General features: G+C 45.2%; 1 protein-coding gene across 1 annotated transcript in view; it reads right to left on the minus strand.

Annotated features, from left to right (window-relative positions):
• Positions 1-8057, minus strand: part of SLC12A8 (solute carrier family 12 member 8) — a 45369-nt gene extending 37312 nt beyond the window's left edge. Inside the window, exons 1-4 of the mRNA XM_054278286.1 lie at positions 7989-8057; positions 7121-7267; positions 4095-4286; positions 1607-1838 (exon numbers count right to left, since the gene is read on the minus strand). Coding sequence (XP_054134261.1) covers positions 1607-1838; positions 4095-4286; positions 7121-7267; positions 7989-8057 — 640 coding nt within the window. The remainder of the gene's footprint in view (positions 1-1606; positions 1839-4094; positions 4287-7120; positions 7268-7988) is intronic.
• Between the last annotated feature and the right edge of the window lie 13964 nt (positions 8058-22021).

Genomic DNA, 22021 nt, shown 5'->3' on the forward strand with positions numbered 1-22021 from the left:
CGTTTGTGTTCCTTTAATTCCTGCCTCCTGGTCCTGTGCTCACTTTCCTACTATGTGGTCTCACCTCGAGTATTCATCTTTCTCTGCTATTAGAAAGGTCTACGAGGAGCACAACAAAAATCCAACACACTCCCCCCAGCCCCGTTTCCTCCAGAAAACAACTTCCTATGGAGCACAGCTGTTTGGAGCAGGTCACTTGCTTTCCCTGCAAAACAGCAACACAACTGCCCCTGCTTCGTTCTCATTTACAAGAATTGCTGAAACTCTCACAGGCTCTCATTTGGGGCATTTCCCACATGCTAAATATAAAGTGTAAATGCCTTTCCATGAGGCTCTGTCTGGCAGGGGAGCAGCTGCTTCTGTCCCTGCACACAAAAGAAAGCAGCAGCACGAATGACACTTGTGCCATCGGAGCTAGGAATACCCACAAGACCCCTCCTGCCACCCAGCCCAGCTGCTGAACCACAGCTGCCAATGAAAACTGAAGATGTTTCCTTAAACTCACTTCAGTGGGTCACTTGCCACCCCCAAGGCGCTGCTGGACACACAGGAAGCCAAGAAAAAGGTGACACCTTCTGTTTAGTCAGCTAATTGCACTGCATTATCGCCCTGAAACGTGTTAGCAAGCACAGGAGAAAGGGAGCAGGACTTGGTGCGAGCAGGACTGCAGGTGGGAGCCCTGAACATCCCCTTGGCCGAGCTGGAGCTGCCACTGCAGGCTGCCCTCGGTCTGGGAAAAGTTATGGGGAAATTCCCACTCATGGGTCCTTGAATTCCCACCCATGGGTCCTGGAAACGCCGTCAGCCCCCTGCCCTCCCCCAGCTCCCTGCTGGATCCCCAGCACACCCAGCACTCCCAGCAGAGTGCTCAGCACAAACAGGGTCTGAGGGACCTCAGAGGTGCCCACACAAGATCCCCAGAGCTCAAATTCACAATCCTCCTTTTCACAGGCACAGTGCTGAGTCAGGCAGCAGAAGGCTACAAAGAACTCTGCAGACACAGATGCACTCTATTGTTAGAAAACTTCCAAGTATCTTCCAAGGTCTGGAAGATACGGGGACCATTTTGCTAAGTTTTAAAAAATCCTTATGTAAAGTTGTCATCTTCATACTTCTTAGCTTGGCAATCATACACTGACATTAGTTAATCATCAGTGACAAGTTTTAAATAAACTATCCAGTGTCATGTCCTAAGCTTTTCTTTCAGAATTGTTCCATTTATGTATGCTATGACTTAAGAAATGGCTTAAACTCTATTTAATTGCTTTTTTCCTTAAGACCTTTTCTGCCCCCTCTTTTTCTTTCCTGAAACTGCTTCAGAAGTATCAGGAAGTATATCAGAAACGTAACAGGAGCACAAATTGAGAGCTCAATCCCTGGGGTTAAACATCTAAATTAATAAGGCATCTTCAGTGATGCTCTGGAAACACTCCTTGCAAAGTTATGGGTTGTCTCTAATAGATCAGTACCAAAGGACAGGGGACACATCTGGAAGCTCTGAACTCTACCACTGTCCAAGCGAGAGTCACTGCACAAACACAGCTAAGGAGAAAACCCCAGGGAATGAATGCCTGCTGACCCCCATGCAAGGAACCCCCAGCTTTACCTGGATCAAGGTGTGTAAAGGACCCAATGACAAAGTCCAGTGTGGAGACAGCCAGCAGGAAGAGCAGCAGGAGCTGGAGCCTGATGATCCACTTCACCCCAGCCAGGTTGATTCCCAGCAGGCCCAGCAGGACAGCCAGGGAGACGCCACGCACTGCCCAGATGTTGCTGAGGCTCAGCACCCCTGCAATGGACTCTGCAAAGCCCGTGATGTACATGGCACCTGCAACACACTGAGGGACAAGGCTCTGTCAGTGCCCCACGGAGAAAAGGGATCCCATCCACAGCCCCAGACACACAGACATTGGCTGTCACAGTGCAACCTTTAATGTTACTGCCACTGCCAAGGCAGCAGAGCTGCTGCCCAGGCAGACAGGTGAGTCTGGGTTCTACTGTCACATCTACCCTCTATCAACACTCCAGGAGAAACCTCACAGGCTTCTCTGAGAGAGAAAAGGATGACCCAACTTCTGTTTCTTCCCCTCTTCTGTTTCTCCCCCTCTTTTGTTTCTTCCCCTCTTCTGTTTCTCCCCCTCTTCTGTTTCTCTTGAGGAAAGGGTCCCAGCTCTCAACACCTGCCTGAAGTAGCAGGTTTTTTTCCCCTTCCCTGCCTCCTGGGGTTATTTTTACTCAGTGTTTAGTTTGGATGCAAACCCTGATGTTTCACCAGCTCCCCATCTTGCTGCTGGAATGGAGCCTACCCTCTGGGGGAGAGCACATTGTGTGAGCCACGTCCCAGGACATGTCCCTGTTTGCCTTGCAGCAGGACAGGCCACACACTCTGCCCTGGGGGCTGAGAGCCTCAGGACAGGACATCTGCAGCACAGGCTCCAACACACTGCAGCACAACCCCCCAAAACACCAGGAGAGTTCACTCCAGAAATTCCTGCTAGCTGACATTCCAGCAACAGCCCTTCCAGTGCCTGGCATCCCTGGAAAACCAGGTCAGGGCAGACAGCTGCAGTGATATGGCTGCTGTGACCTGGGGCTGCAACCCCAGCACCCTGTGCACAGCTGAGGGATGTGGAAGGGACCAAGGACAGCAAGAGAGAGCCCCCATTGACTGCAGATCCCCACCTGGGACTGACCCAGCACTGCCCCGCTGAGGGAGCAGCACAGCCTGGCCCTCACACCAGCAGCTGCAGGGTTGTGAGGTTTTCAGCAAGGCTGATGGCAGGCAGATGTTCAGAGCTGGGCACTTGGAGATCCTGGGGATTCCCTTCCATCACAGGCAGGCAGATCAGGGAGCTGCACCCTCAGAGTTTTCCTCTGCTGCACATGGCCAGGATTCGCACTGACCCCAGGGAGAGCAGGGAACAGGGAGTGCCCCATCTCTGGCAGCAGCTGCCTTATGGCAGAGCTTACAGCACCTCTGAGCATCCTGAGCAGAGCATCAGCCTGCAGCTGGTGCAGGGCACGCTGGGCAGAAAGCACAGCTGAGAGAGGAAAGGCATCAACAGCTTTGGGGAGCAGGCAAAGTGATTTAAGTGAGCTGCCAGCCCCTGTGCACAGGGGATGCCAAGGCAGGGCCAGGGCTGCTGCAGCCCAGCTTTTACAACCCTCAGGACAGGCTGCAGGCTGATTGCTTTCCCAGATGGGGTCCTCTCAGAGAGCAGGAGTGGAAAATCTGACAGGAAGGATTCTCATGTGTGGCCCATTTCCATATCTTGGCTTGTGACTGGGTTCAGTTCGTGTTTTATGGACACTTGCTGTTAATCTGGAGTGAAAGCAGAAGAGGGGATTATTTTTGGTTTGGGGGCTGTTCAGGGGTTTTGGAGATTGCTGTAAGCCAGTCAGTAAAAAACAAAACTCCATAAAAATGCTTCTCTGCTCACCACATTTTATACTGTTCATAACATCTTTATGGGGGGAGAGGGTTAAGTTACTGCAGGTTTAAGTGATTATTTTCCATTCTTTTTGTAGACTGCTTGTGTATTTTTGTGCCTCACCACCCCAACAGCTCCTTGGGATCGTTCAGAAAATGCAGAACTGTGACTTTTGGCTCACAAGGAGTCAATTATCTGTGGCCCTTACCCTGCCCAGCTCCACTTGTGCTGGCTCCCACAAGAAGCAGCCAAGGCTTGCCCAGTCCCTGAGGGCACATGGAGCATGCCAAGGCCAACCTGCCAGCCCACAGCCTCTCATGAGCTTTGCTTGGCCACCCTGACCTCTCCTGCTTGGTTTAATTTCAGTTTCCTGCCAGCAAGGGCATGTCCTGGCAGTGGGGTAATTTGGGAAGGGAGGACATGTCCTGCAGGGCTTGTCCAGACACTCAGCTCCTCCGCCAGGGTGCCCATGCCAGGCAGCACATGGCCATGCTCAGGCTTGCTCCTGGGGAGCAGCGTGGGCTCAGAGCTCCCTGAGCTGCTCTCCCATGCCGCATTACCCAGATTTTACCTGAAGCATTGCTTTCTGCAGCAGGACAGCACGAGATTAATGTCTGCATTGCAAAGTTTACAAATTCTCTTTGAGTAACTTTTTAAAATTACCTGGCCAAAAATGTAAAGGAGGCCAATGGTGCCCCCTACTTGACCTCCAAGGACAGTAGAGATCATGGAGTAGACTCCCCCACTTCCAATGCTGCACTTCTCACACACCCCAATTCCAGACAAGACTGTCACCAGGGCAACCAGAATGACAAAGGACACCAGAAACATGCCCATTACAATGCCAGTGTTTCCCTGGAATGGAAAAAAAAAAAAATCAAATAAAGATTAATTCACACCAATCTGCTGGGACAGAATAAGAACCTACGCACTTCTAGTCACTGGTGATCTATGGATCTGGAGTCATTACAGATTAAAAACACACAGACACCCCTACTTGTCTAATTAACATAATTGATTGCCACATTTAGAGCCTTTATTAGCACCCCTTTGATGAGAACCTTGTCCTGCAGCCTGGGGCTGGGCAGACCTTTGCATGAGCAGGTTCTGCCCTGTCAATGGGCTCCTCCATGAATCACTGATTTTGTCCACTGCTTTAAAAGGAATGAGGTCAAACAGTGATTCAGCCACCACAGTCAGGGGATCACTGCCTGTCTGCATGGTTTAGAATGACATGCTTCAAAAAAAAAAAAACCCAAAACACTTTCATAACAAAAAGCAGTTCCAAAATTGAACTCCTGGGATTTGCAGCGACTGATTTATTACCAGCATCAAGCTTGCATTTTAATTTTTCAGAACATTTACCTTTGAAAGCTCTGATCCCTGCAAACAATGAGATGCCAAAGAACAAACCCCAAAGGCAAGGCAGCGTGGAAGATAAATCATGCTCTCCCAAAGCAGAATGCACCAGCCCTTATCTGCAGGGTGTGCTCAGGGGCAGGTGGCTCTCGCCCTGCCTGGCCTCTGGACACTTTCCTGCACAGGATTCAGCCCCATGGAAAAAAAACCCCAACACTTCCTGCTTGGGGCAGAGGGAGGGCTGCAGGAGGAGCTGCTGTGCCCATCACTGCGTGGCAAAGAGAAAAACTCTCTAAACAAACAAACAAACCTGCAGGTCCCCATTGGCAAATTTAAACACGAGCACAACCCTTTCTTTGGAGGGGTTCAGTTTGCCATTTAGGGTCAGATTTTCAGAAGGAAAAGGTGCTTGGTACCTCCAAAAGAATTTAAGAACTCTTCTGAGCTCAGGGCCTTCCCACTCACTTGCACTGTAATTTATTTTCCAGGGTCAGGAGTTTTCCCCCGTGCTCCAGCCCACCTTCCCCTGCTGACAAATCACTCAGGCCAGTGCACAGCAACCAGAAGGCTCCTCCAGTGCCCAGTGCTTTGTTAACATCTGGCTTCCCTTCCTTTTACTCATATTCCAGGCCATGTCCATATCCCCTCTCTCCAACCCTGCTCCAGCAATGCTCATCTCCGAGGTCACACTGGCCATGATGGGTTTTTTTGGGTTTTTATCACCATTGCTTCCCTGCTCTGGGGTTGGTTGAAATCCCAGATTCTTTTTTTTCCTTTTCTCTTTTTTTTTGTGAAAAAAACAGACACATACCCAGGATGTTGGTATCATCATAAAGTCCTATTTTGGCTCAGCATCCTGCTGCCTGTGACAGGGCTGTTATCTGGTCAGTGGGGAGCAGAGCCAAGGATTGCTATAAACACAGCTGTGGTTGGGTCAGCACCACAGCCCACCCAAACCCCATACTTCTTTTTAAAAGGACAATTGTTCTTTTTATTCAGCTGCTTACCCCAGGTTAAATGGTTAATAAACATTATATGCTTCAGTTAAAAAAATAAATTAAAAAAAAGCAAACATATGCAAACATTCACTTAGCTTTGGGCTTTTCCAGAAAGGTGGTACCAGGCTATGGCAGCAGTTAATGAGCAAACCAACGATTCCCACAGAATAAAGGGTTAACACCGAGACCAAGGGGGAATGCTGGGCTCACAGCAACAATAGCAAGCAGAGAAAGTGGGAAGGAAAAGCCCCCATTAAGCACTGATGCTTATTTATGCATGCATGCTGGAAGGGGTTAGTGCAGCAGCAATCCCTGTTGAACATTTCAGCAAGATTTGGTCCCCTGGAACTGCAGAGCTTCCCCAGCCCCAGCCCCAGCTCTGGAAATTTATAGCAAAAGCCTGACTCTGGGAATAGCTTGACATATGACTGTCCTCTGCCAGGGGAGCTCTGTGCCAGCCCTGACTTCTCCTCCCTTCCCTTTCATGCTAGCTTCCAGCTGGTTCTGTTTTTCTTTCATTTACTGGCTTTGTTTATATTTGTGTTTGCTCCAGAAGTAACTTGCTTTCAAAGGAGATGTGGAGGAAATAAAATCAGAAGGAAAAGGAAGCTAAAAAAATCATCCCAACTTCCCCACCACAGCAACTGCAGCTCCCCTCAACACCTCCAGCAAAGCCATTTCCAGCGCAGAGCGCAAGTGCCTTCCTGCTCCTTTTGGAAGGTGTCCACCATGCCTGTAACAAAAACTCTGCCTGAAGCTCACATCCCATCCATCTCTGGGGAAACTTTCCTTTTTCTAAGGGGAAATTTTGAGGCATAATACAATATTTTGCATCAGGAAGGGACAGCATTCCAGACTCTGACCCTCAGAGATGCTGTTAAGGACCCAGCAGTGGAAAATCCTTTGATAGCAATGACAATTTCACGTGACTGAGGATTCCCCATTCAAAAACTCAGGAACTCCAGCACTGGCATGTTTGGAAGAGAGCTCCTTCAGTGGTGCTGGGAGGATGGGTGAGTGGCTTTACCTGGAAAAGTGTTAATTTCTCCTCAACAATACGACACAAGGGTGTCCCTGTTCATTGTCAAGGTTGGCTGCTGTGTTTTCCTTTCTCTTTCTGAAAGCTGAGGTAGGAAACCACTCACAAAGGTCACTTCAGCTGCACATTTTAGTGGAACTTTTTGAAAAGCTACAAAATACCAGAGGGTATGAGCAACATCTGTAACAAAGAGCATAGAATCCAAAACCCTTGGGTGGTGATGGAGATAAAAGGCAAGGGAGGGCAGAGGAAAATATCTGTTCAAACATTCAACCAAGTCAGCACTTGCTCACCACAAGCCATCCCGTCCTCAGGAAAAGAACCACTCCAAAAATGTTGATCATGCAGGAGGTGAAGACCCCATCCCACGTTCCAAAGAGCACTGGCTCCCACACAAACAGCTGGATCTTCCACCAGGGCTTGGTCTGTGTTTGAGATACCTAGAGAAAAGCAAAGCCTGGGGTTACCTCTCATGTTTATGGGCCACAGCCAGCCACCAACAGGGGGATGGACACCAACAGCTGCTGAGACACTGCTTTGCTGCAAGCTGTCCCAAAGATGAAGGGGCTGTCAGGCTGTTGGGATATCTGAGCCCTGAAAGAGATGGCTCCTACAATTCCCTGTTTATATTCTTGTAGGATAAGCAGGAACAGAGCCCTGCTGAGCCTCAGTGAATTAACCCCAATGCATCAACCAAAAACACCATTCCAGGGTCCTTCCCAGAGCCTGCAGCTACGCACTCTGCTCCTCCTGTCCCTTCCAAACTCTCCACCAAGGCAGGCAGGGCTCTCAGTGCATGGGGGAAGTCCCTTAGAGGATATGACAAACCAGCTGGGACCAACAGAGTAGGTTAAGAGGGTTTTCCCATCACAGCCATATCTGATCAGGACCCTTTGCTTCTCGAGGAGACATGGGGCTCTGGATCACGGTGGCTGCTGGAACCAAGATCTGAAGCTCCAGGGAAACTGCAGTTTTCCTACGGCAACTCCTTCCTCTGGATATCAACTCCTCTTTCCCTTCCTAAGTCATACACCTCAGACACACACAGCAAAACAAAGGGCAGTTCTGTTACTTCACTCCTGTTCCCTTTCACAGAGGTGATCAGGAGTGCAGAGGCCATGGAGATGGAAATCTGGGAAAGGAGCTGGCTCTGTGACATACCTGCTGTGCTTCCTCATGGAAGAGCTCCTGCACGTAGCCCTCACTGCGGGCACCACTGCAGCTGAACATCTTCTCCTGGGCTCTGCCTGCCCAAAGCTCAGCTCTAGCACAGCCTCAGCCCAAGCTGCTCTGGGAGGGAGCTCAGCTCAGTCCAATTCCTGCAGGGCGGGCTCCTCCGTGGTGGAAGAGTCATGGTTTTATCCCAGCCTCCCTGTGGAAGCAGGAAAGATGAAAGACACAACTGCTGCTTTCTCAGTCTGCCAAAGCACAGGGCCATTGTCCACACAGTCAGCAGCAGCTGGTGGCAGATGCTGAACCAGAGGGACACCACAGCAAGCAAAGAGCAAGGCTCCCCCAGCACAGGCTCCACCATCAGCCACACGTTTAACAGCCCTTGGTGGCCTTTTTTCCAAACCTAACCCCAGCATCCTGCAGTACTGGCTCCACAGCTCCACAGCATTGTCTGCAAAATGCATTTCCTCTCCTTGGTTTTAAATCTGGTGCCTGGTAATGTCATTGCATGCTCCTGTGCTCCAGTGACACAGGACACATGGATTATTCACTTCCCAGCACCACTCATCACTTCACTGCCTTGACCACATCAGCCTCAGCTGTGCCTTTTGCGCACCAAGGTCCTGCCTTGTACTCAGTGTATCACTTACCCACAGTCTCCCACACCAGGTGTCAAGAGAGACCTTTTGGCTCTTCCTCAGTGCAGTACACCATGCCTGGGTAAGACAAAGAGGGCTGCAGCCAGAGGGGAGCAGGACTTGTTCCTCAAATGGGGAGAGGGCAGCTTGTCTGGATCACTGGCTCTCCTGGGGCAGGTGATGTGCTGGCCAGCTGAGCCCACATGCTTACAAGAACCAACCATGATCACACAAGGCTTGTACCAAGGGCTGGACACCTTACCTTGTAGAAAGAGCTAACAGCAAGCTTGTTAGCTAAAGGAGTCAGAAGAAGCTAAGAAGTAAGAAGAAGTTAATAAAGAGTTTTCTTTAAAGCTGTAACTAACGAGACTGAGAGAAGAAAGATAAGAGAACTTTGCAGCTAGACGAAGTATTTTTAGAAAGTTAGTTGGAGTCATTATAACTTCTCACCAATAGTGTGATGTTGACTTATTGTAGCCAATAGTTAGAGTAGAAGAAGCACAAACAATTAGAAAGTGTATAAAAGTCACCCATGTTCAATAATAAAAAGTTGCCAACTGAAACTGCTTAAAGTCTCTGCTTTGTGTCGTGACCGCCTTGACAGTGACATTACCGGAGAGCAGAGACCAAATTAATCACAGGGCAGGAACCCAACAGAAATGTGCTTTGCCTATTGCACAGAGTCATACAGAAACTGCTTTGTGTCACTCAGGATTTCTGCACCAGGGTCTGAATGATTTTCACCATCCTGCCCTTATTACTCTGCTTTGAAATGCCCAGTATTAAATAACCAAAGCAGGTGCTGCTGCACCACAGTGTTTCAGAAGGTCTCCTGCAGCAGGGCTGCAATGGCCAGCACAGGAGGTTTTCTCTGCCCTGCCCACATGGGCAGTTAAGCAGCACCAAAGCCATGAGAGTTCATGGATGCTCTGCTGCTGCTGCCCCCACATTTCTTGAAGCAAATAACCCTTCACAATATCACAAGTGGGGGAGACTGGGGCTCCAAGCAGGGCAAAAGCAGCAGGAGCAGATGAACTCTAAAGAAACAAAGCTCATGGTTTCTGTTTGTTTGTTGCTTTTTTTTCAAATAGCCACAGTAATAAAAAATGGAAGGAAATACACAACATGAAACAAGATTACAATTGAATAGCCATATTCTCCTCAGAATCCCCAGTGCAGTCCTTCCTTTACTCTCACTCAGTAAAGCATTCACTGGGGTCACACAACCCAGCGTGCCACAGCAGTCCCATCTACATGTGGAGAAAACAGGCTGCAGCTCTGCAGCCCCCTGCTCTCCTAAACCACTCCAAGGGAGTCAGAAGGAGATGGCTCCAACCCCTTACAGTAGCTCAGGGCTGGTGTGACACCCTCAGTGTGCCTGGTGTGTGACATTACATGGATAGGTGTGATGCACCCGTATTACCCACCTGAAACTTGCAAAACGCTAAAAGAAGGGCTGCACACATGGATTTTAGACCTGAAGCACACCTAGCAAGAAATGTTACCTGCCTGGACATTTAAATCCCCTTATCTCACCATTTCCTTCCTTTTTCTCTGCTTTAAAACCCTTCTCCTGCCCTGTGCTCTACAGCCCTTTCTGCTCAGCTACTGCTCACCTTGCTATAAGATCTTCCTCCTCCACAATCCCAGGAAATTGCCTCTGCACTACTCCTCTGTGGCATTTCCAACTGCCCAAAAATCTTATTACCCAATTCTGTAATTATTTACATCCCACCACAACTCCTGGATCCATCGGTCCCTGCAAGGCAGCCAAAGCAGCCAGGGGAGGGGGTGTAAAGCACAGGAGTGGGAGCTGAACAAATGCATTCACTGTCACATCCCAATCCATGGACGTGCAAGTGTTTCTGCAATTCAGGCTCTGTGAGTGGAAAGCCCTTGGGGCAGGCACCCTCCTCTTGCAGCACTCTATCAGCACAGGGATATTTCTGGGTGCTATTTTTTATCTTGGTCACCAACCCTGAGGAAGCTTGTTCTGCTATACACACCAGCAGGAAAAATAAACTACACGGACTCAATTTTCCTCTAATATAAGTGAGCCTCTAACTTGAAAGCAAATGGCTGTTATTTTTCCTGAAGTTTCTGCCAAATACACTAGCCAGTCTATAAATTAAACACAAAGGTCTGTTTTAATCTTTCCATACCATTTAGCGCTCAAGAGAGCAGAAGAGCATTAGCAAACCTCGCAGAAACATTACAAAGGCTCATCTCCTTTTCCTGCAACACTTCTATATTTAATTGCAAAACCAGATTCCTATATAGATTAAATTTCTGTGCCCTGCATATCCTTTCAAAGCACTATTTTATTAATCATCGCATTAAAGCTGCTTCTGAGCTAAGTGTCGCTGCTCTGGCTGGTTTCGAAGAGGAAAGGTTAACGCCTTCCCAAGCACAACTGCGTGTGGTCCCACGGCCTCCGGAGCCAGAGGAGGCTCCTCAAGCCTCTCCTCCCAAGGGACACCGCAGCCAATAGCATTTTAGTTTTAATCAGTCCCTTCGACTCCTCTCCGTGTCAAATTCTTAAAAACACCTAATTTAGGAGTCTTTTAGGAAAGGGGAATTAAAGGGAAATGCAGCGGCCGGCAGCGCAGCAAAGGTAACGCCACGCAGAGCGGCGCTGGGCTGTTCCCAGTTACTCATTTACTGCACCGGCCGGGCAATCACCGAGCTCGTTTTGTTTTCACATATCTCCGCAGAGCGACGAGGGCTGCGGAACACCATACGTGGGAAGCGAGCCCGGACTCGCCCCAGCAACTTCAGCTTTCCGGAGAGTTCGGTTTGGCGAGGCCACGGCGCTGCCCGCACCTGGGGGCTGCGGCCGCACCGGGCTGCGCGCCCCGCCCGGGCACCGCTCCCACCCACCCGTTCCCTCTGTTTGCTTTGTCCTTTTTAAAATTCTTTTTTTTCCTCAAATTTTCCATTTCCCCCTCTTCTTTTTTTCTTCCTTTTTGTTTCCCTGTTTTTTGCTTTTTTTCTCTTCTATTTCCTTTTTTCTGATTTTCTTTCACCTTTCCTTTTTTAACTCCCTCCCCACGCCCTTATTAGCCTTTTTTCTTTTCCTTTTGGCGAGGAAGCTCTTTTCCACCATTTTTTATGCCCCCACCACGGTTTTAATTTTTTAGCTTTGCTCCCCCCCGATTACCTCCCTCCTTCCCTCCCGGCCGAGCCGCGCAGCACCGGGGGGAGCAGCGGGCGAAGCCGAGCCGAGCCCGGCGCCGCCAGCGGGGCTCAGCCCGGTCCCCAATCCCGGCTCGGGGGTGTCCCCGCGGTGCCGACCCCACTCACCTGGCGGCTCCCGGACCCTCCCTCCTTCCCGCCGGGTCCCGCGGCGCCGCCTCCCGCCGGGGCGGCCCCGGGCGCTGCCACGTCTGCCCGGGCACCGCGCCCGCCCCCCGGCGACACCGACACCGACACCGGCACCTGCCCGACCCGGACCGGCACCGGCACCTGTCCAGGCATCGCGCCCGCCCCGCACCGGCACCGACCGACACCGGCACCTGCCCGGCGCGGACCGGGACCAGCACCGGCACCTGCCCGGGCACCGCGCCCGCCCCGCACCGGCACCTGCCCGGCCCGGACCGGACCCAGCCGTGCCCGGGACACGCCGGTTCCGGGAGCGCCGAGCGTGGGGAACAGAAATCATCGGGGCCAGCAGCAGATTGCCACTCAAGCTGCAGTTCTCGGGAGCCTGATAAAATAAGTGAATAAATGAGCAAATTCACAGCTGCTCGAGGAAGGCGCTCCGAACAGGAGCGGCTGCAGTGATGTTTCAACAGGAGCTTGATCCAGTCAAACTTCCCAGTCCTAGGCTGCCAAGAAATTCTGTGACTCTGCACAGGCAAAGCTCCACCTGAATTAAAGGCAGGAATTTTGGACATTCTCAATATAAAGAGGATCATATCTATAGCCAGCCACCGTTCCTTAGAGCTCGTGTAGCACACTTTGATTTAATTTACTTCCAAAATGGGTTAGAGCCATTTTAATTTTCAAAAAGGATCCATACAAGACATTCATGTCATCCAGTGAACCTGTTTTGATTTTTCTTGCAGAGCCAAAGTGTGAACAAGCCTCTACTCTTGAATAAAACCACAAATTTCTACGAGTGGCAGAAAAGGAAAGCAAGAGTTCAGAGAAGAGAGATGACTTCTCAAAGGAGGATGAAGCCTGAGGAAACCACAGAATGTCTGAGGTTCAAAGAGACCTTAAAGATCACCTGATTCCAGCTGCCCTGCTTTGGGCAGACACTTTTCACCAGGTTGCTCAAAGCCCTGTCCAACCTGACCTTGAACACTTCCAGGGATGGAGCATCCACACAGCTTCACTGGCCAGCCTGTCCCAGTGCCTCACCACCCTCCCAGTAAAGAATTTCTTCCCAGTATCTAACCTAAACCTGTTCTCTTTCCGTTTGAAGCCATTCCCCTTTGCCCTGTCACTACATGCTCTTGCAGTGTTCCCTTTAAGCTCCCTTCAGGTGCTGGAAGGCTGCAATTAGTCACCCCTAAGTGTCTTTCCCAAGCTGAACAATCCCAATCCTATGAATAGCTCTCTGGATATCCCATTCCTGGAATATTTGGAAACTCTCCTCCACTCCCTTCTTTTTATATTCTACAGCTACCAGGGAACAGGTTCAGCCAGACTCTCCCAACATGAGGGCCAGGGAAAAGCCTGAAATAAGTGTCTTGAATTTGTTGCAGCAGTTGTGAAGAGTCACTAATTCCCTGAGGACCAAGCCCTGTAGCCTGCCCACAGGCATTTCCATGCACTTCCACACACATGTGCACTCCTGGCAAGCGCTGAAGGGCCAGCTTTAGCCACTGCTGAACACTCCTTTGGGAAATCCTGCCTCTGCACTGGGAAGAACCACAGGAGAAAACCAGTAAAAGGTGTTTTCTTCAAGGACTGACACATTAAAATCACCAAGCACTGCTAAGAAGCACTTTCAGAAATGTTCAGTGTTAATCTCTGTCTGTTCCTATTTTAGTCATGGCAATTTTCAACATTCTCCTGCTTGTCAAGAAAATCCTTCCAAGAGCAGGAGCCCTCCTTCAGCAGGGCTGTGTGCATTTCAGAACCAGTGTCTTCCTGTAAGTCTTACTCCACACCACTTTAAGTCCTTCCAAGAAAACTATCACCAACTGAGAAAGTTTTCTAAAAGCCCTAATTAAAATTCTCTCTCATTATGCTGAGTACCTTAGCTCTACAGGGTATAAATGGGGAGAAAAATAAAACTAAGAGTTAAAATTGTTTTCTCAAAGTCCAAATCTCAAGTGGTTTCAGGGCTAGCAAGGGACACTGTGAATTGCACAGACCTGCTGGAATCCTCGCCCTCAAGTTACAAAGGTCCTGGGGCAGGTGGAGCCATCCAGAGCCTGGCAGACCCACACACTGGACATCCTGAACCATGATTTGAGAAGACTTTTGATGGTCCATGTGGTGTCACTGACTGGAAATTGCTCCAGGGAATGGAGTCTGGAAATGGATTTAGGAGAGTGAAGAGGGTGACAAAAGTTTGGGACAGAACAGGTATGGGAACAACAGAGGTGTCGAAGATACAAACAGGGCCTCCAGAAAGAGGGAAAGGAAACAGCAGTGCAGAGGTCAGTCAGCAAGATACGAGAATTTGAAACATCCACAAGTCTGAGCCATCCTGTGAAACGTGGAAAGGATTGATTCTTAATAGGATATTAATTGTCACCTACCTCATCATCATCTTCAGCTGCCAGACATACACATCTTATAACACAATGTGCAATTTCCATGTACACACAGAGCACAAACTGTGAATAAACTACCCAGTTTAGATAATCACATCACTTAATGACCTACAAACCCATAAAATGGGCTGTGACACATAGAGAATGTTCTCAGTCTAAATTAAGAGACAATCTTCTTCAAGTTCACTTACAGCTGCAAACTGTAAAATACTTTGCCTTTAAAACAGATTTTTACCTGGAGATACTCAGTGTGTGTTATACCAGTTATCAACATAATACCTGAGCATCACTACAAACAACACTCTTGTTTCAGTTCCTTAAAATGGATTTTCAGGCAACAACTCTGTGAGAGCCAATACTGCCAAAGTACACTTCCACACCTGCTGTGGGGACTCACACTGTCCTTATGGTTCATTTTCAAGTAGCTGCAACATCCATCACTTTAGCTACGTGTTTGACTAGGAGTTTTATCAATCATCCTGTTCTCTTCCTCTAAGGGAACAGAGGGAGTCCTAAAGAAAATCCCCCTTTAAGAGTCTTGGTTTGCACAAAAAGATCTCTTTGTCCCACTGGTACCCTCGTACTTGCTTCTGTCTTTCTGAGCTATATCTTTCTTAGGCTGTTCTGTCTACACTAGCTTTTTAACAAAGATGATCTCACAAACTGGCAAAGACAAATGTAAGAAAAACAGAGGACTTGAGAGAAAACAAGCAAGTCATCCTTTGAGCTTCTGATGCCATCCTCTGTTTTGCTGTTGCATGTCACTGCATGGTTGATATCAGCTCGCAATTACCCTGAACATTCCAGCACTCACAGCGTTGCTTTATCCTCTCTCATGGCTCAGTTTATCCTGTGACAAGACTGATTAAGGATGTGCTGCTCCTGAAGAGCTTTCAGAGTATAATACACATTTTGAACAGTCATTATTCATTATACAACAGAAAAGTATTTTTTTATCATTTACACACCTAAAGTAATGGATCCTTTTGGTTTCATTTGAGCCAGGCTAGTGCTTTTGATCTAACAAAAGCTGTTACTTCTGCCTCTGTGAAATGGCACTAATGATCACATCTGACAATGAAAACAAAAATTTTATGTGAATAAAAGTGAAAATTAACGTGTTCAGTGGTACTACTTGTCTTTCCATAGCTGCTGAGAAGGTATCACCTCCTCTAAATGAAGGCAGCTGCATACAAGCTACGGCCAAGGCACTGATCTATCTAAAAAGATGTCAGCACAAAGCGTGGTCTGGACTAGGCACCACATTTCTAGCCAAGGGGCCTGAAAGACACAGCCACAGTGAAATCACACCAACAGCAATCACACAGCAACGTCTCTACCTTGGGAGACAGGTAGAGCTGCCCAGGGAGATGGACTCAGAGTGGAAAAAACAACAGTGACCTGTACACCCAGCAAACACCCAGAAGTGAGAAATAATAGACGTAGGAACTGGATTCCGTGATTTCTGCATGATGTGCACAGCTGCTGATACAGGAAAAGTGATGTACACTGGCTGGACTGCAAAAGACCCACACACACTTTTTAAAATGGAACCTCACCAAATCATCCTATTTAATCTCTGCCAGTGGCTTGTACATGTATGCATTCGAAGCAGATGGTGCAGCAGGGATGTCAGGAACCTGGAGACCAGCCCTGGTGTGAAAGGGAAGAGCACTGCAGAGGAGGCAACTTACCTGAGCACCCAGGGCAGGGCTGTTGGCTTCCAAAGGGTGGCACAAATGGGCTCCTTTTTAACCCCTGTTCCACTGAGCAGCTCTCTTCATTAAACTTCATGTCTTGACAACTAAAGCAGACAAAAAAGCAAACAATATTCTATGGAAGACTATCTTCTGTTGATTTGGCAAGTGCAATGCAGAAGATAATCAACAAACAGGATACTTTCTGAGATGACCTCCCTAAGACAACACACCTCCAAATCTCTGAACTTTTATAAACTGCTGTCTATCCTGAAGCCACAAAATAGTTTACCCTGTGCACTGCAAGAAAAATATTAATTGCAAAGAGATATTTTTAATGCCTCTAAATAAACAAATAACCAATTATTTTAAGAGAAAAATGCTTACTTCTCCTAGCAAAAACTAAAAGCAAGCTAATTTAAACAGACTATTTTTCTCACTCAACACAAAATATAGGTTGATAATTCTTTTCAATATCAAAATGCTGAAAAATATCTTTTCACTATCACTTTACTCTTTGACAGTATTAATCATAAAAGTCAATAGGCAGATGCGATCAGTTTTGATTTCTTATTTCCACCGTAAAATTAAAACAAATGAAAATCAGTAAAACCAATATAAGTGAAAATAAAGACAAGCAGGGTGGCTGAGTACACACACACTATGTCATCAGGAACGCTGCAGAGTCAGAGTGCACCCACAACTTAAAATTTTCAAACAATGAAACCATTAAAAGCAATGTTATTATGCTGGCTGGATGCTAACATATCACATGTTGTTTATAAGGTGTTTTAAAAAGGCAATACTGTAATTTGCAGCCTGGAGTAATAATGAAAGCAAGTCCTATCCAGTGCTGGAGCTGTGCTCACACCCTGCTCCAGGGGTACACAAGCAGTGCCTCCCACAGCTCAGAGGGACTGAGCAGGGGCATTTCCTAGGGCCACTCTCAGTCTGTGCTGCTGCAGCCAGTGACACCTGGGCTGTGCTGCCAGGGCTGCTGGCCCTGGGTGAGCCACGAGAGCAAACCTGAGCGCCCTTCTCTGGCACGGCCAAACCCTGCTGAGCCAACCTCCTCAGCAGGGGCCAGCTGAGGCTGCATGGGAGCTCCTCTCACACAGCCACTGCTGCCACAGGAGGCTCCTGAGGTGCCCAGTGGATGCCCAGGCAGTGGCACCCACAGGGTGAGGGGCTGGTGACATCCCAGAGCCACCCAGAGCTTCCTGCGCGCTCATCTGATCACAGCTCCAGTCCTCACACACTGCTCCACTGCAGTTCTTTTCTCTTTAAAAGGTATCGTGCGACTTTTAATACCTTCTTACATAAAACTTGCTTTTTTACATGCAGTAAAATCAACACAGCCAAGCATTCCACAAAAATCAAGTATTTACCAAAAAGGAGCCTACCAAAAGATTCAGGGAAACATCATGCCTGAGACACACAAACAAATAGAGGAGAAAACAGAATTACCAGTAATTAATACTATGGTTTTGTAGGTGCATAAATGCTGTTATCCTCAATATTTTTTTTAAATATGTCCTTTAACATCTATGGAAAAATCTATGTAACAAGTACTCCACATACTACACGTGCTAAAATATGCTGTAGTGCACACATGGCATACTTTTATCCAACAGACTTGAAATCTTGAGTAACTGAGTTCACCCTTCTTACAAGTGAGATTAAAACAAAGTCCTGATTCTCATGTATGTGAGGAGCTGCTGGCACTGTACAAACTCACTCCAGTGCAAACAAAACTCACAAAAGGAAAGCTGGTCTAACACTAGGTGTTTCTGTTAACGTGGTTTCAGTGCAATCTTCTCAGGCAACCAGGATTGGAGTTAATGTCAGATATTCTGTTTTCTACAATCAAAGGAGGCAATGAGATCCAAAGGAGAAGAAAACCCAAATAAGTTCTGTGTGTTTCAAATCAAATACTTAAATATTTCATTTAATTGTTGAAAAGTATCCACTTCAGCTCTTGCACAACAATATATATATTTACATGCCTTCATCTGTCTCATTAAGAAAGCAGATTTTGTTTGAAATTATCTAACATGAAAAATACTGCTAAGTCTATTCATAAAACAGTATTCTATATTTTTATTTTTCAAACAGCAAGTGACCACATTTAAAATGCATCATTTGCAAATATAAATTATCAAACTATTAGTTTAATTAAAAATAAAGCAAAAACATAACTTCCCTTAGTATCACAATACATAGAAGGGTATTATAAACCCAAAAAGACTAAGTTAACCATAAGAAAACAATAACGTCAAAAGTGATGAAACTCATTAAGTCACTTAATGAATAAATCAGTCTAAGAATACAATACCATTCACCATGATTATGTAAAAAAAAAAGCAAACTTTCATTGTATTATACAGATAAAACAATCCAATCCTTCATGCCACATTTTGTAAACCATGATATAAATTACACTCACAGTCAAATGAACAGGAAGAGTAACTCCCAAAATATTTTAAGTTGCTTTTAGGGCAGAAATAAAGGCAGAAATAGAATCATTTAAAATATATAAAGTTTAACCAAAAAAAAATTCATTTGGTCAAGCCTGCTATCCAAATAGTTTTGTTCCCTGCAAAACTATTTTAGTCTTTTTGTGAGTTATGAAATTTAAATGTTTCTTTTACATATTAAATGTAAGTCATGTGTTGAGCTACATTAAGTCCTTTTATACTTTTATCATTTTGGCCTTAAGACCCAAACATCTTCCATGGACCCACACACACACACACACACACACTCTCACTCTCTTCTTGGTATCAGGAAATTCCTCCTTTCACAGGAATAATGAAAGACTCACACTGATTTCTGTCAGAAACATAAGGAATATGTAAATTCACACTTTCCAGGTTCCTATAAAACCATCTCTCACCTATATATACATACTCCAACCGATGGAATTCAGGCTATGGTCTTTTGTCTGATAATAAAGGGACGGAATAGATGTTGTAGGATAAAGAAATACTGTATAATGATTGAAATAAACCTATTATCCTAAATTTATCTATACAAATTATCATTTTTTATTAACTGAAATACAAAGAAGGCATATGGACTCCAGGAAAATAGCACTATATCAGAAATTCACTGTAACAGTGTTTCACTATATATATCATCAGGTTTTTCATAAGACAATTTCTTCTGTACACTAGATTTTGTACTAATTTCTCTGTCTTCAAATCCATTACATTTCCAGATCCAATTCAGCACTATATAGTATGCCTTCAAAATAAAAGGAAGTCACTTGCTTTATTGAATACCAAGTTCCCTTCCAGACAGTATTTAAAGAAAGACAAGACTACACAGACAAAGTCCAGTATAATTCATTTCTGACAATGAAAATTTCAACCCCTCATACTGTTGCAAAATTCCTCCTACTGAAATGTCTACAATAATAATAATAATAATAATAATTATAATAATAAAAAGCATACATTACATATAAAAGATACCAGTGTACTAAAAGTGACAGAAGTGGACTAGCAAATCCTTCAAAGCACATATTATATAAATGACTAGCATTTAAAAACATTTCTTTTTCTATAAAATGTAGGTCATATACATTTATAAATTGGGGGGGAGGTTCTAAAGCAGTGATGACTGTTCAAATTGATATGCTGCTCTGTACAGTCTAATACCTATTCAATTCAAACTATAAGTTTGACATCTAGTTTATCAGAATAAACCCATCTCATCATCTCATAGCTCATAATTTGAAAAATATGCAACTCAAAGGAAGAGGTGACTCAAAAGTTCACTGTTTATCTGCATATGAAATAAGAAGAGAACTATTCCTTTCTATGGGCGGCCCAAGGCTCATCAGTTCAACATCAGGACTTAAAGACTCCAAATTTATGTAGAGGAAGTGGCAGGAATCAGCACAGAAGCAGAATAGTATCTCTGATCCTTCAGAGACACAGCTATTCCACCTCAGCAGTCTTCCTCGTCTCGCAGAACTGCAGCCAAGCCATTCATTTCTCACTCAAAGTGGACGAAGCCATAGATCTAAACACTGTCCCCTCTGTGACTGAAATTGTGCTCTGTAAACAATGGTTTCTATTCCAGCAGGAGGACATCTGAATTTATTTATTAAAAAATGATTAAGAATATTCATCAACTCAAACAAGGCTATTAACTCCCAAAGGTATTTTTGGAACTTATCCTTATGCTACTTGTCAAGTTAGCACTGTCATGTATTATTGCTTACAAACAGTACATCATCATATGCCTTCTAACAGAGCAGTACTGTGATCAGTTCATATTTACAGGCTTTTCTGTTTGTTTTTAAACAAGCTATAAAAACATTACATACTTTACAGACAATACAAATACTCAAGTCAAACAAATGGAATGCATAACAATAAGAAACGTCATAAAGGAAGACTGACATAAGTCCTTGATTGTCAAGACACATTTATATTTATATATAAACTCTAGCTGTGCAGAATCAAAGATTCAATCATAGGTACATCCTTATTTGATAAATCATATTTACAGCATGATATTGCATAAAAAAATAAAATAATGTTGTTTACACAATATTACCTTTCCATCCATTGGATTAAGGAAAGCAAGAAACAACTCTTAGAAATGTTTGCTTGCCTCAGTTTGTGTTTCCTACCAAAAGATGTAATTTTAAAAAGGAAACAGAAGGTTTTGTATGTTGAGTAGAGCAAAAGCGACTATAAATTTATTTCCCTGACACAAAACAATTTGAACTTGAACAGAAGGTAAAATTTCAAATTAAAGACATGTCTTTTCATTACCAGTAATACTTTCTTAGTGCTTGTCCTTTGCAAAGTGAGTTTCAGCTAAATGCATTACATGCCTAACATAAACATGCATTACCCTAAGTCCAATGAACTTTCAAAGTTACAAGGCTTCATTTTAATAAGACATTTAACTCTAGGAAACTGTAAAATTATTCATTTGCTTCAGTACCAACCATGTAATTTGAAAGTTCACATGTGTACTGGTACCGACTGCATAAATATATTTCTGCCTGTTAACATTTCCAAACGGATTCCCAGGAGCATCAGGATTTTCCCTGTGATTTGTAATGGTATTAAAACAAGCAAACAAAGAATAAAAATCAAAGCTCTCAAAGCCAAGAAAATTTAGTCGGCAAATATACATACGTAATGTAATCCAAAGCTGCAAAATTCAGAGTTCATTCATCCAAATATTCTAGTTCATTTCAAATAGTTACTAGACATGATACAAATTCTACAAAAATATCCTGATCAAGCATGGAATACAACGTATCTGTTCAGGTGGAAAGTTTTCATAGGAGAACAGGAATACTTTGGAATAAACTCCAAAAGTTACAGTAGAACCCCAATAATTTGCAGCAATGCTCTAGAAACCCTTTACAAATTACAATTTTGAAAACAGTGAAGAAGCAGGCAACAAAAGCAAGGATTTCACATCACAAAAAGTACTTTGTTAATTTATTTTGACAACTGCAATTTAGTTTTCAATACTCCTTCTACCTCCTAGTATACTAATAGAGATGCTGTAGTATACTTGGGTGAAGCAGTACAGTATTATTGTGTGAGACCTTGCTACAGTACTTTTTAGACCATTGCAGAGAGGTGGGAAAGGACTACGAGGGGTGGAGAAACCTGTCAGATGCTCTGTTTAGAGGTCAGCGAATTAGCAAGATTTTACTGTACTTCTCAATTAACAATGAAAAGCTCCCATCATCCAAAAAAACCAACAAGTACAATATAAAAATAATACAAGTGTTATTTCACATGAATACTTTCTTGTCCTATTTTTTTCTTGAAACACAATTTTCCTAAAGACAACACTAGGAGACACAAGATCATAAACATGGTTCTTTTATCATCCAATTTAAATTGTTTATGCTGTTATTTGTAAACCAACATACAGTAATACACATGGTTAATCCTTCTCCGCAAAGCCTG

Source organism: Melozone crissalis, unplaced genomic scaffold (assembly GCF_028551555.1).
Source record: "Melozone crissalis strain CALT ecotype California unplaced genomic scaffold, PUWL_Pcris_2 ptg000023l_1, whole genome shotgun sequence".
Lineage (NCBI taxonomy): Eukaryota > Metazoa > Chordata > Aves > Passeriformes > Passerellidae > Melozone > Melozone crissalis.